The following is a 14,946-nucleotide window of genomic DNA, read 5'->3' on the forward strand; positions in this document are numbered from 1 at the left end:
CTGTTTCTAAGCAGGAGCTGGGCCAGGGTGGGTGAAAGGGCAGGAAGAATAAGGAAGTACGCGTCCACGCATCTGTGTTGCTGCTGTTGCGACCACCACAAAAAAAAAAAAAAAAAAAAAAAAAGTTTTCTTCCTGAGAAGTGTGCTGCCTTCAGAGAGCCTGGGGAAAAGTGTGGATGGCTGGGTGGATCCTGCTGGATTGAAGGGCCTGACAGTATGTGATTCCCTGCAACAAATGGTAGTGGTGGGGTGTGTGTACACACGCAGACACACTCGCAGCGCCCAGCCTCCAATTTCAGCGCTGGCAGAAGATAACAATTCTCAGCTCGCTCTTCCAGGGTTATTTTTGGCTGGGGCTGTTCTCTGATGGCAAAAGGTTTCAGCCCCCTCCCAACTCCACCCCTGTCCTTGTTCAAAAGAGAAACTGGTGCTTGTAAACCGCTCACTCCCTGGGAGGCCGGGAGGCAGGGCTGCCGGTTGGAGGGGAGAGGGGCCGCGGGTACGGGGAGAGGACGCCCAATCCTGGTCAAGTTCTCACCACCCACTCCCCGGCTGTTTTCTAGCGGAGGGTGTGCCGGGGAAGACGCGATCACCGGGGAAGGCTCGGGCTAGGCTCGCGAGGAGGCGTCCTCGGGATCGGGGTAGCTGGCGCTGGGAAGGGGCTTTTGGGACACCCCGAAAGTGGTTCCAGCTGGGAGAAGAAGCTGCGGGCACTTCGGGCGCTCCGGCCGGAGAGGAAGTTGGGCGGGTGCGAACTTTTCTTGGAAGGTAGAGGCCAAACTCTGCCGGGGCAGCTAGGGGCCGCGCGCAGAGGGAGGAGCGGCCGGCGCGGCAGGAGGGCGCGGGGCGCGGGCCGGCCGCAGAGGGGGCCGCGGCGCGAGGCGGAGCCCGGGCGCGCCGCCAAGCTGGTGGGGGCCCCGTCGGGCTGCAGATTCCCTCCGGCTCCCGGAGCCGCGGCAGGACCGGCCAGGAGGCGCCATGGAGGGGAGCCCCATCCCGGTGCTGACGGTGCCGACGGCGCCCTACGAGGACCAGCGGCCGGCTGGCGGCGGGGGGCTGCGACGGCCCACCGGGCTCTTCGAGGGTCAGCGCAACTACCTGCCCAACTTCATCCAGAGCGTGCTGTCGTCCATCGACCTGCGCGACCGCCAGGGCTGCACCATGGTGGTGGGCAGCGACGGCAGGTACTTCAGCAGGACGGCCACGGAGATCGTGGTGCAGATGGCCGCGGCCAACGGGGTGAGTGACATGCCGCCCCTCGCGTCCGCAGTCCGCCTCCTCACCCTGCCCCCTCCGCCGGCCCGCCCCAGGCCCGGCCCAGACCCCCACCCTGCGCCCAGGCTCGGCCGCTCCCCCAGGTCCCCTCCGCCCGCGTCCCGCCACCGCAGCTCCCCGCAGCCTCCCCGGCGCACCGGGGACGCCCGGGCTGTGTCGCGCCCGCCGCTCCGAAAGGCCTTAAGTGTTCCTCGCCCTTCTTTGAGCCCAGCCGGCATCCCGACCAACCTGCCACATCGCCCTGAACTCTCTCTGGACTCTGACCATGTCCTGCACCTGCTCGCTGTTCTTGACTTTCTCTTTCCCAGCCCTTTAAAAATATTTGCTCTGACCTTTTTCACTACCCTCCCGCTACCAGTATATTGATAGTTGTCCCCCCCCCCCCCACTCCTGTATCCTATTTGCAGTCTTCTACTCCACATCTTGGCTCTGCCAAATTTAACAGTAGTGTTGGCTCCGAAGACACACACATACACACACACACACACACACACACACACACACACACACCAGTGTTGGTTACTGACATATTTAGCAAGCGTGGACCCTGAAGGTTTTTAATATCATTGGTTCGTGGAGTTATATTTCATAATTGATTTGATTAGGGAAAGGATGGGACGGGGATCAATTTGAAGCTATACAGACTGGACTCTCCGTTCCGGGGAGGCAAATCTCTAAATGGTCAGAAATGAGATTTGCAATGCTTTTCTTAAAGCAATTCCCAGCTTCTCTCCAAGATGCCCTTTGGCAGTTGACAACATTTCATGCCTCTTCTCCCCTGCAGTTTTCATCCTCATTTCCTCCCCCTTCTCGCATGACTTAAGTAGTCTTCTTTTGCAATGTGAATTCTCAGACCTTGAGTTTTTCTCTTTCTCCTTCCTTTCTCCCTATCCTACAACTAGACGCACCTTTTGAAGTATCCCCATACCCTGATTTCCTCCTTTCCAAAGCCAGCAGCGTCTCAAGAGGGATACTGACTTCAAGGGTCCCTGAATTTTCTGTGGGAAACATTGTCTAAAAGAGGAACTTAAGCCTTGTTAATGCAGTCAGATCCACACACATAGAACTTTCCTTTAAGTGAAACCTCTGCAGATGTATAAATGAGTGTGAACATTTAAAAAAGTGAAACTAAACAATTATCTGGCTTTTGAATTCCCTCCTTCCCTTCTTTCCAAACCTATCCTTTTTAATTTTCTCGTTTCTTGCTTAAAAAAACAGCTTTGAGGTTGTCCATGCTTCACATTTGTCTACTATAACTCCCCCTTCTCAGTGTCTCAGGAATAGAGAAAGAGGATTTTTTTTTACTAACCAAAAAGCAGTTGGGTGAAACAGGGCCTGGCTGGGGAGTGGGGTGGGGTGGTAGGGGTGAGGGTGAGCTGGGTGGTGGAACTGTGATCTCCAACCCCAGCAGATGATGCTGCTGGAGATATAAGACTTGTATTTCTCTCTGGCTCCTCACTTGGGATTGATGAAAGTTGGCTTGAATCAGGGATTTGGAGAGAGGTTAACAAATGGTCTTTTACTCTTGTCTGACAAAGCCGTTCCCGTGGAATGATGGAGAATAATGAGCCTTGGGAGAGCTGTGGCAGCTTTCATACTCCTTCCTGGGCCAGGTTTTCCAAGAAGTGAGAAAAACATAGCCTGTCCAGTATTTACTGTGGGTCAGGATAGTTTTGAAGTTACAGTTGTTGATTTGCATGGACACATTATTATTATGCTTTATTATTTCTTGGCATACTTTACCCTAAGGACTCTTCAATCTCTTAACTTCAGTGGGTCTGCTCTGTAAACACATTTTATTGACTTTAAGAGTGGAGTTTCTTTTAGGAGATAGTTAGCATACGTTAATATATACCTAAAATAGAGTCAAATTTAATCTACCAGTTGTTATGAAGGACAGAATGACAAACTAAAGTCCACACAGAAGCACCGTCTTTTAAATAATCTGAAAGTATTAATTCTAAGATGGACGGGCATGGGGGAAAGGGATGGTTGACTCTTATAAAGATTTCAAACAGCCAGTTTTCACCAGTCTTTTCCTCATTTTGTTCACCTTCGTGGGAGCTTTTGCTAAAGCAAAGTGAATAATCAGAAGGCTGACTTCAGGAGAGAGGCGGTTTAAAAGGGACCACCGTAAGCAAAATTGGTCTTGCATGATTGCAAATTGTTGGGGATGCACTTGCCGCCTGACTTGGCCTGCTGATTATACTCAGGAATGGGGAACTTCGATTCCAAATGCTTTGGCCTTTTTTGATTTCCCATTGGATATTCATAGTAAAAAAAAAAAAAGAAGAAAATAGTAGACGATAGAATTTATTCTCTTTGAACTGACTTGAATCTAACCAGGTGGGCTGCATTCTCTCCCTCTGAAAAACCTTGGTTTTGATTGAAAAAGTTAATTTTACAAAGCAGTTTTTCTATAAAAAATGATAGTTGCTCTTCAATTATGTAATTGCTGGAGGAAAACAGAAGTTTGGAATTTCTAAAACAGTAAACTACACTATTAATATTTTAATATCTCATAATGTTTGAAATAGATTCCTACACAAACACCTGTACAGTTTGAGATTTTAAAAAACTTTCTCATAAAGTTATGAAACTTTCAAGCTTTCAGAAAAGTACAGAGAATAGATTAACGACATCCATATGCCCTTGTCCTAGATTGTTGACATTTTTCTATGTTTGATTCATCTTTTCGAGGGGCTAAAGTATATTAAAGTATATTAAAGAACATGACATTTTACCCTAAGTTCTTCAGTATGGATCTCTAAAAAAGAAGAACATTTTCCTTGATAGTGACAGTATCATTAACATCCCAAACAACATAAAAAATTATTTCTTTACATTATTTATGACCCAGTCCACATTCAGATTTCTTCAATTATTCTGAAATATCTTTTATACCTAATTTGTTCAAACTTGTTTCTTCTAATCAAGGAACACACACTACATTTGTCTTAAGTCTCTTTTAACCTAGAAAGTACCTCCCTTTTTATTTTTATTTTGTTAACAAAATTGACTTGTTGCTGAGACTAGGTCGGTTGGTTTTTCTATAGAATGTCTCCTCCACCTCCTTTCTGGAATTTTCTGATTACTTCTTTATGGTGTCATTTAACTTTTCACTCTATTCCCTGTGTGTGTATGTGAACTAGAAATCAGTCTAAAGGCTTAATTAGAGTCAGGTTTGATATTTTTTTATAAGATTATTTCATAGGTGATGGTGTGTATTCAGTTGCATAATACAAGGAAACATAATCTCTGGTTGTTCCATCATCCGTGATGCTGAGATAATTATAGAGCTATGGTGGTATGGTCCATTATTTTCCCCTTTGGGACTAGCAGTAGGCTATGGGGTGACCTTTGTACCATGTGAATATTCAGTTCCTTATCAATTTTTACCCAATTGTTTTAGCATCCATTAATGATACTGGCTTGAGTTGATTATTTCATTAGGGGTTTCAAAATGATGATTTTCAAATTCTCTAATTCCATCTACATGTTTTAGCTGGCATTTTTCTATAAACTGGGTATTTTCCTCACTACTAGGCTATTTGATTATTCTGTAATATAGTTCCTTCTGGAAAGACAGAATATGTGTTTATTTCTCTCTCTTTTTTAATCATCAATTTTCAGAGTAAGAATTTGGTGAAATAGCCACCTCCATTGATGACACATGAATTTTGTTTTGTTTTGCTTTCACTTTTTCGAATATCCCTATGGACTCCTGGATTTTTATATAATCAATTTGAATAGATTATTGAAGAATGAAAAGAAACTACCTTTTTTTTTTAATAGTTTTTATGGGGCTATGTGAATTTATCTAAAAAACCCCAGAAGTATTTTAATCCCCCTTTAAAGATACAAACTATGTCATGCTATATAGAGCAACAAACAAACAACAAAAAACTAAGTATATGAAGTAAATAGTGTCATTTAAATGAATTGAGATCAGACTTAGTTTGAAACTAATTGATTTTTTTATCCTATTTCTATTTCCATCTGCTTTAGATCCTCCTCAGGGGTTTAGATCCTCTATGTATCAATTTATTCTAATGTCTTAAAGAATTGAAAAGCTAAATGCATCATAATGGCTACAGGAATGCCTTTGCCCTTCTCTGGGGAGATCCATTTGAGGCTAAGGGCATCTGTCTTTCTTTCTCCTCTTTGTTAAAATCTTCTTTTTTAGTCCTAAACTACCTTTAATATTGGACAGGTGACAGAACTGTGTCTGCCTGAAGATGTTTCTGACTTTTTCTAAAGTCTCCTTTTTCTGAGATGACGTTGCATATTGGCACTGTCTAACAGAACTTACTGTGATGATGGGAATGTTCTGTAATCTGCACTGTCCTAGCCAACTAGGACACTTGACTGTTGAATACTTGACATGTAGCTGATGCTGCTGAAGAACTGAATTTTACATTTCATTTAATTTTAATTAATTAAGATCGAAACTTAGGTAGCCACAAGTGGTTAGTAGGTACCATACTGGACAGCACACTTCTATAATTTAGCATTTAAAATGTGTGTGTGTGTGTGTGTGTGTGTGTGTGTGTGTGTTTAATGGAGCCAGACTGTTACAATCAAAAGCAACTATTGGTTAAATAAAAGGAGGTTGACAAATACTACAAATACATAATTGGCAAGCCCAAACCAGATTTCTTCATACGATAACCACGCTCTCTTTTGACTTTAGCCCAGGAGGCAATGAGGTATGGTAGAAAAAGCACTGTATCAGCAGCTGGAGGGCTTGCCTTATTTTCCTAGCTCTGACATACCAGTTGCAGTGCAAATGCTTTAACCTCTTGACATACCTAGAAACCACTTGTTTTCTCATCTATAAATTGGGTATGATAGCATCTCTGAATTATCCTGAGAATCAAATGAAGCACTGCATATGAAAGCATTTTGTAACATCCACAGCACTAAGAAATACAAGGGAGTATTATTATGGTCAGCTGAATACATCTCAGATAATAATGATTTGACTGCATGTATGGACTAACCTAGAGCTCTGTAACAAGTTTTAGCCAAGGGAAAATCCATTTGTCAATTAGCCATGCACTGTACTGGCCATATGATGATCAGCATTAATGATAATAATATTGGCATACAGTGCAGCTTACAGAATTCAAGAGCTCCTCAATGGCTTGTGAAATCTTTTAGAGGTAGAAAATGAAGTGAAATGATATGAGGAATGCTAGCTCAGTGAGGGGCTTGGGCGTGCCCTCTGGATAGATGCTGACACAGGTTGTATTTGATTCCAACAGGTCATAAAGAGGTGTCTGTTTCCAAAGAATGAGAATACACTTGCCTTGGCATTTATGAGAACTATCTGGGCAACAAATTTTGGTTTGGTCCCAAAGACAAGGAACATATATTTGGAAGAGAAGCAGAGTGGGATATGGTGGTGGGTGGCCAGCAGTGATGAAAGAAGAAGGAAGCAAGAGAGGGAAACATGTACTGTAACACTAAGGCTTCTTTCCTGGAATGGATGTGGAAATCTGGGCGTGGCTAGCTCCAGGTCCTATCTCTAGAAGGGAAAAGAACTGGGTGGTGATTGCTCTGTATTTTCTATGGGTGTTCACAACAGAATAGGTGAATGGAATGGGCTACTATGGCCCAGATGTTAGGAAGGGCTGGCTTGTAATACATTAGAAAACCCTAAAGAGCCTCCCATAACTTTATCGTGCTTCCCTTCCCAAATCCTCATCCCCTGAATTGTGGAAATGGAAAATCTATTATATGAGCAATAGCAAATTTTAGGGAGCCCTTGGTTCCACCCTTATCCTTGTTTGGGTCTGTTCATTCTTGACTCTTTTAGCCTCAAGTCCTCATTCATTTTTTTATGAGGAAGTAAAAGGAGTGGGAGAGGTTTTGAGAACAGCTGGGCCCTCCCAGTTGCTAGGGTGGGTTATTTTAAGCTTTGTTTAATGTGTCCAGAGACCCAGATGGCATTTTTAACTAAGCTGCTTTATTAAATCTTGTGATAAAGTGTAATGATGTTTATTGAAAAGACAGATACCCATCAGCAACATTATGTCTGAAACTTGCCCTAAGAATTTTTTATAAAACATCTGTTCCCTTTGTGAACTCTGGAAGTTTGCTAGTTTCTGTACAGCCTTGAGGAATAGCAGTTGGAACCTATTTTGGGGGAATCTAAGGAGAGGTATTGGCTTTACCAACCTTACCCTTCATCTTTTGGGCTCTGGCCACTCTTCTGTTAGACAACAGTGACATGAATGAACACTGTAATAGGATTATTTGGGAATAATAGGCAGCAGAAAAAAAAAAGTCTAAATTTCCCAGGGATTTTTAAATTGAAGGTAAAAAGCTAGGGCTGCAATGTCCTTTGTTAGCCTACAGCCTTGACAGCTAATTGCAAACACTCAAGATTTGGCCAGTATGCCTTTACTGTTTATACTTGCATAGCCAAAGGGAAAGTTTTCGGTTCTTTCATCTGACTTGACTCTCATTACTTATGAATAAGAGGATATCTGGGATATACACAAGACTTGTTAAAATCCACATTTTCTGAGTCTTTCAATACCTTTCATCTCCTGCATTGTTAGTGACGTCAAATTTTGGAGTAATGCCTGTATTTGTCTGAAGAAAAAAGATTTTTAGGAACATTGAATCCCCAAAGAAATTCTTTTTCTTGGCATAAAGTCATAGACAATTTTCTTTCCAAGTCTCTACTAATAGGTGCTTTGTACAAATAGAATAATTACTGCCTTTCTATTGTTTTCCTCTAATAAGAGTCCAGTTTGGTAGCTAGGGATATGTAGTTTTATATTTAGACATTTATAATAAAAAAGAGAAAAGAATTTGAAATCATAGGACCAGAGTTTATCCTGATTGACAAAAGACCTCACAAAATACTAGGAGGAGAGTTTTACAGGAGATGGTTAATATCTACAATATATGAAAAGCTTTCCCAAATCAATAAGAAAATTCAAACAGTTTAAAAGAAATATTGTCAACAACCACCACAAATGCATGAAAAGGTGATCAGCCTCGTTAGTAACCAAAGAAATAAAAATAAAAACAATCCATTAATTTGAAAAAAACGGAAAATACGCAGAGCTGGCATAGGTGTTGGAAAATTGTCATGTTTGTATACTGTTGTTGGAAGTTAAATTGATACAACTTTTTGGTCAGGCAATTTGGCAGTATGTATCTAAATTAATAGAGTACTTGTCCAATAATCTAAGAATCCCTTACTCTAAGAATATATCCTGTAAATTTTCTAATACAAATGTGGAAACATTTATGTACAAGAATACTCACTGCAGCATTTTGCTAAAGAAAAACTTGGAGGGACTTCCCTGGTGGTCCAGTGGTTAAGACTCCACGCTTCCAATGCAGGGGGTGTGGGTTTGATCCCTGGTCTGGGGAACTAAGATCCCACATGCTGCTCGGCTCGGGCCCCCCCCCCGCCCCCCCCCAAAAAACTTAAAAAAACAAAACAGCTTTATTAAAAAAAAAACTTGGAAACAATTTATATGTTCAGCAGTAGAGAACAGGTACATAATTTATGACACAACCACACCAGGACTGCATTAATATCCATAAATGAAGGACATGGATCTATATGTGACATGAGAAAGATGTGGATGATAGTTTGTTAAAGTGAAACAAAGCAATTAGTAGAGGGTCATGTGTAGCATGATCCCACTTTTGTGTATATAATTAGGCATAGAAAATGGGGTTGGAGGAACATAGTCCAGACAGTTAACAGTGAATATATCTGGGGTATGTGGGTGTGTTTGGTGGGGGAGGGGAATCCTTTCCCTTTCTACTCATATACTTCTCTTTATTAAGTAATTACACACGTATATATGCCTTGCTTTCATAATTAAACACATCACTAGAGAGTAGTTAAGAAAAAAGGAGAAACTCTGAATTTGAATCATTATACTATCATTTGCAACGTGTAGGACTGTGGGGAAGTCACCTAGTTTTCTGGGGTTTGTTTCCTCATTTATAAAAATAGGCACGGTCGTAATACTTGCCTTCCACATCTTCCAGGGGTTTTGGGAGGATTGAATGAGGTAATGGATTATTGTCAATTATTTTATTGATTCACATAGCACAATTATTACCAAACTATTTTTCTCTGATTAAAATAAAAGGACATGTGCATATATGCTTTTTATTCTCAGTAGCCTTACTGACAGAAGGCGCCCGTCGATGTGGTGATCACAGTTGCTTTCATAAGACTTTCGGCATTTCTGCAGGCTGCTGGCTAAGGCTTGGGTGGCGACTGCTGAACTCATGATCCTCTCCCCTCTCCCAGCGTGAACGCTCACACACACACACACACACACACACTCACTCATGCACACACAGACACACATGTACGCACACCCTGTCACGGTACTTGAGGTGGCAGCAGCTGCTCTGGCGTAGACTTTAACTCAACATAAAGGACTTCTTTTTGCATGGTCTGTGCATTATTTCCTATTATGAATCAGCTGAGTCAATGCCATGCTTTTCAATCTTAAACCTTTCTGAGGCTCAGGCTACGTTAAGAGCAGACCCACCCTTCTATACCTGCTCCACTGCCCCCACCTGAGGCCAGATCTTAATCTGCTCATTTCATGCGGATTTTCAAGCCTAATGGACTGGGCCATGTGAGGGATTACTGAGAGGAACAGACCAAGCAGAGGCTAAGAGACTCCACACTCATCTGCTGAGTAGTCTGAAAATGCACAGCTGCAAGCTCTAGCGATGCTTTAAAGCATTTTGTCAGGATGTTTGTCAGGGTGCCTGTTCCTGCAGCCCTGCTGAATGTTTGGTTAGGAGGCATAATCTTTTTTTGGACAGCATCTCCCAAATGTAAAGTGACAGATGCTAACGCGGAATATAATACAGAAGACCTAGCTTTGCTGTCATAAATAACAGTAAATTGTTTAATCTTGCTGAGTTGTAAATCTGTGATCGCCAGAGGTCTTTAGTTCACTGGAACATAGTACAACGGTTGGTGGCACTTAGCAAATGGACAGTAATTATTTCCCAACCAGACAGATATTGGTCTGATGGAATTTACTCAAAGATCCACATATATGTATTTTAATTGACTGTGACTGCTACTCAGGGAAAAACACATAGCTATAAAGAGAGACTGAGATTTTTCTGGGAAAAAATACACACATATATAGAGGAATATGTATATGAATCTATATATATATATTCTATCTATAAAAGAGCCAAAGATAGTTTTTTCTTTTGGGATTTTATATATGTGTGTGTGTGTGTGTGTGTGTGTGTGTGTGTGTATACTGTCTACTTATAAAGGTTCCAGATGGAAAGTGTTCTTAAGCATTTAGATAGTTTATCAAATAGCATATGTGTGTGCACATGTGCCCAGGACACCCCCTCCCCAAAGATACATCTTCTTCCCTGGATATATTCAAAAAGAGAGTAGAGCAGAGACCCAGATGTCAGAAATATCCGAAGACAGCATAGAGTTGAAGGAGGTGACTAAATGTTCCCAAATGACCTATGTTTCTATGATAATAAATAGAACTTGTGCTGGAGTTGGATGGACCAATAGTAAGAAATATAAGTAGTATAAATCCTGCATTCCAGGCAGGATCTTGTACGGACAGCTTTCTGCTGTGAGCTCAGTAACGTGGGTAAGTTAGCAGTCTGGCATGGGACATACCAGTGGACGGTGCAAGTCAGAGGCATAGATGGGGCAGTGAAAATAGGAAGATCCGGGCCAAGGCGAGGATACAGACATGAGGTCCTGTCACTAATCACCATGGACTTTAGCAGTTTCTTAATGAGCAGATCTGGTGGTTAAAGAAGAAAGAAGACATTGCACTTACGTAGGTGTGTTACAACTAATTTTCTATTTAATTGGTGGCAAGCTACTTTGAGTTAAATTTATTCCATAGGATGGGTTTAGTCCTCAAACATTTTTAGTTTCACATATAAAAACTTAGGTAAAAGAACGCTTTTATATTGGTCAGTAAACCATGGTACATTTAAATAATGGAAGACTATACAGCCACTAAAATCATGTTGTGGAAAAATAGTCAGTGACGGAGAAAGACTCCACAGAAGGGGTAGATATGTTAAGTGAAAGATGTAGACTACACGACAATCCCTTTTGTAAAAATATAAATATGTGAATGAGAGAGAGAGAGATATCCCAAGACACATAGACAAAGGTTAGACACTGAAATGTTTACTGTGGTCACTTTTAGGTTTACAGATGAGTTTTACTTTCTTCTTGCTTATGAGTACTTTCTAAATGTCATATATGTACTATATATACATATATTTGTCATATATATAAATGTCGTATATATATTTGTAATTAGAAAACCATTGCAGGTTAGTGAAACAACAAATGCATTCAATTACTATGAATTAGAAATTCATAATTAAGCATTAAGAAATGACACCAGCAAGGAAGGCAAGGGAAATATATCAAAGATTTACTGGGTGTCAGATGCTGAACTGGAGCTTGGCTGTGTCACTTTCTTTCACCCTCCATCTTTTAGGTAACAAAACTGAAATACAGAGGATTCAGGATCTTGTCCAAAGTCATACACAGCCGACAGGTGGCAAGTCCATTTTTGCATCATTTCCCGTTGAATGCCAAAATCTCAGCTTATCTCAGGGCACTCAGCCCTGCTTTCTTGACCCAGATGGATCCAATAGTTCTTATCCTGGTATCTGGTTGGGTTGATCACCTCATAAAATGGCAGCAGATAGAGCCCTTTCTTCTTTCACTGAGCCGAGTTCTATATCTTAAGGTAAAGATTTCAGTATCTTCCAAGCACTGAATTACCAGTAGGAACATAAGTCTCAATTTCATTGCCCCCATTTTGCACCCAAGGAAAGCTAGAGTGCCTGATCTTCTCAGTGAGACCTTGAGACTTGGTGGGCTGGTTGAGGAATAGAACTTTGGCCAAACTTCCAGATGCCCGTGACTTTTCTGCACCTGTTCAGATGTTGGGAATCAAACGTGAAATACAGCTTGGTTTGGTTCTAATGAACTCTCGTCTCACCCTCCAGCCCCTGGGTATGTGTGTCAAGGCTTCCAGGGGAACAGGCATCTGAGGATGAGCTCGGTTGCTCCCATCTGGTCTCCGTGTAACAAAGCGTATAACTGCACAATTATCCATGTGCAAATGGAGAAGTCCCTTGATGTTTGGATAACTACATCCATGTCTTGAGTTTGTTATTTCTCAAAATTCCACTTAGCCATCTCCTGCTTACTCATATGCAGCAGTGGTCAGGGGCTGGTACTCCTCTCTGACAGCAGGGACGAGAGACTGAAGCCTGGCCATCCACAGCAGCGTGGCTCTGGGTTTCCTTCATGGCTTTTGTTTTTTGTTTAACCAAGAAGATGAGAAACAGGCATCTTTGTGTTTATGGCTTTCCATGCACTTTGTAGGTGGACATGGTGGTGGCTGTGTGGTCCTGTACAGCACTCTGTCTGCAAACCATCAAGGAAGTTTCTGTTTAGTGCCCTCTTTACTCTCTCTGATTCACTTTGGGAATTACAGGGATGTGACACAGTGACCAGAGGTTATTGAAGAATGTCATGCTTACTTTTTCTTTTCTCTCTGTGGGACTTTTTTTATGACTTATTTAAAGTTAAAAGGAAACCATAAAGTGGAAATCTTATTTAAGGGATTTCACACATGAAAACAGTCCTGCTTTCTTTAGTGTTATGTTACTGGGGAAAAATCATTTGGTATCAAAATTCCACGTCTACCCTGAGATTCTAGCCTGAGGGTTTAAGTTGTATATTGCTGCTCTCCGGGACTTTAATCTGAGCTAATTAGAAACTGAACTCATACTAAATCTAGGTTAGAAGAGTAGTTATTAGTGTTCTGAAAAGAGGGAGCCATCAGAAATAAAATCATTAAAAAAATTCGTTGTATATGGCACACGTTGTAAAGTATGGATGTGCTGGGAGAAAACTCCATGAAATAAAATTTTCTCTATTTCAGGACACTGGTCTGTGGTATGTGGAAGGGCATATCGATTCCTGAGGCACTTGCTGTGCCCATTCATGGGTGGAGTAAATGGTGATGCAATCTAGGTGAGGCGTGAGAGTTGGTGGAAGACGCTGGCATCTAGTTAGAAGCATAGACTCAGAGGGATTATAAGTAACTGCCCTGAGGGAAATGATTGATGGTAATTGCACATGGCTACCTGCTACATCCTCCCTTTCCCTAGCATTTAGCAGTCATGACTGGATAAGAACAAGTTCATGCTGGGTCTGTGTATCTGGGAAAGTGTGTGCCTCACGTATGTGTCTGCAGGCGCAGGTGTGACAGTGTTCTCATGGCTACCTGTGGATCCTGGTATCTGTCTGTATCTGTGTGCCTTCTGTGTGTGTGTGTGTAAGCAACACTGGACTGGGGTCTACTTTGCCCCCCATTCCTAGTGGGAACTGAAGAACATGTTTCTCAGTAGCAGTAAAGCCCACCCAGGTTGGTGCACCGTCTGCAGGGCTGGGAGAGGTTTCCTTTCCTCCAGTCAAAGACAGACTGTATGGTATGGGTGTGGCAGTTCCTCCAGTGCCCCTTTGGGAGGGTCAGCGAGGGAGCAGCAAAGTGCCATGGCTCAGACCACCCCAGGCTGTGGTCTGGGTTTCACTCAGGAATAGAAGTCAGATGTTGCCTGCTTCAATGCTGTAAACAAAACCAAAGCCAATGATGTAAGTAGACCATCTTTTTCTTGCAAGGTAGCAGTCTGCAACATTGGCAGAGGATAGTACTTCTAAGACTTTTTCAGAAAGGGAAATGGTAGTTTAAGGGTTAATTTAAGGTCTAAAATTGAATTTTAAATGTTGGAGGAGGGGAGGGGGCTTGGGGAAGGCAATAGCATGATTTGGGTCATGTTGAATTTCATGAAGAGTTTATATAATCTCATCTTATGTGAATTTTCATGACCCTGAACCCTCTCAGCTTTGCAGATGAGCACAAGGTGCCTCAGACAAGTGATGCAATTTGCCTTAGGTCAGGGGTGGAGCAAAGACTCATATACAGATCTTTTAACTTGAAGTTGCGTTGCTTTCTCTTTATACAGCAGGGCTTCCAAAGGTTATATTTCTTTGATCAATTACTAGATCTTGAAAGTCATAGCTTTTCTGATGACATTTGCCTTGGGCTAATTAGGAGAGGGAGAATTTACAGAAGAGGAGAAAACAGGCACACAGAGAGGCTAATGTGAACACAGGGGTGGAGATTGGACGGAGGGCTGGTCTCTCCTGGGGACACATAGGGCCCTCAGCGGTGGCTGCAGCCAGGTCGGCCTTGGTGAGTGGAGGTCCATGTGCTGAGCCCACGCTTGCCCGCCCTCCCTGCAGCCGTCGGCCATCCTGTTCACGAGCCCATTGGGCAATGACAGGAGTGGCTGGGGAAAGAGGCAAACTGGTTTGACAGAGCTGGTCCTTCTAGCCACTTGATTATTTAAATCCTCCTCTGCTGAAGTCACTTTTTGGTGAGCATTCCCACGGGACACAAATATCGTCACGATTTTCCATGTCTTATCTTAGAAGCCTCATCACCCGTTCTCCTGCATCCCCTCCAGCACTTGTCTCCTCTCAGAAGTCCCTCAACTAGAGTTATATACAGTGCCCAGCATTACCTCATTTTTTTTGGTATTGGTGGGTTAATGAGCAGATCCACACAGCTAAAA

The 14,946-nt window shown here is 42.5% G+C and overlaps 1 protein-coding gene across 1 annotated transcript in view; it reads left to right on the plus strand.

The window, feature by feature from the left end:
* Nucleotides 1-452: 452 nt before the first annotated feature.
* The window catches only part of PGM5 (phosphoglucomutase 5), a 188,365-nt gene continuing 173,871 nt past the window's right edge, over nt 453-14,946 (plus strand). Inside the window, exon 1 of the mRNA XM_036855685.1 lies at nt 453-1,239. Coding sequence (XP_036711580.1) covers nt 979-1,239 — 261 coding nt within the window. The 5' untranslated portion in view covers nt 453-978. The remainder of the gene's footprint in view (nt 1,240-14,946) is intronic.

Source organism: Balaenoptera musculus, chromosome 6 (genome assembly GCF_009873245.2).
Source record: "Balaenoptera musculus isolate JJ_BM4_2016_0621 chromosome 6, mBalMus1.pri.v3, whole genome shotgun sequence".
Taxonomy (NCBI): Eukaryota; Metazoa; Chordata; class Mammalia; order Artiodactyla; family Balaenopteridae; genus Balaenoptera; species Balaenoptera musculus.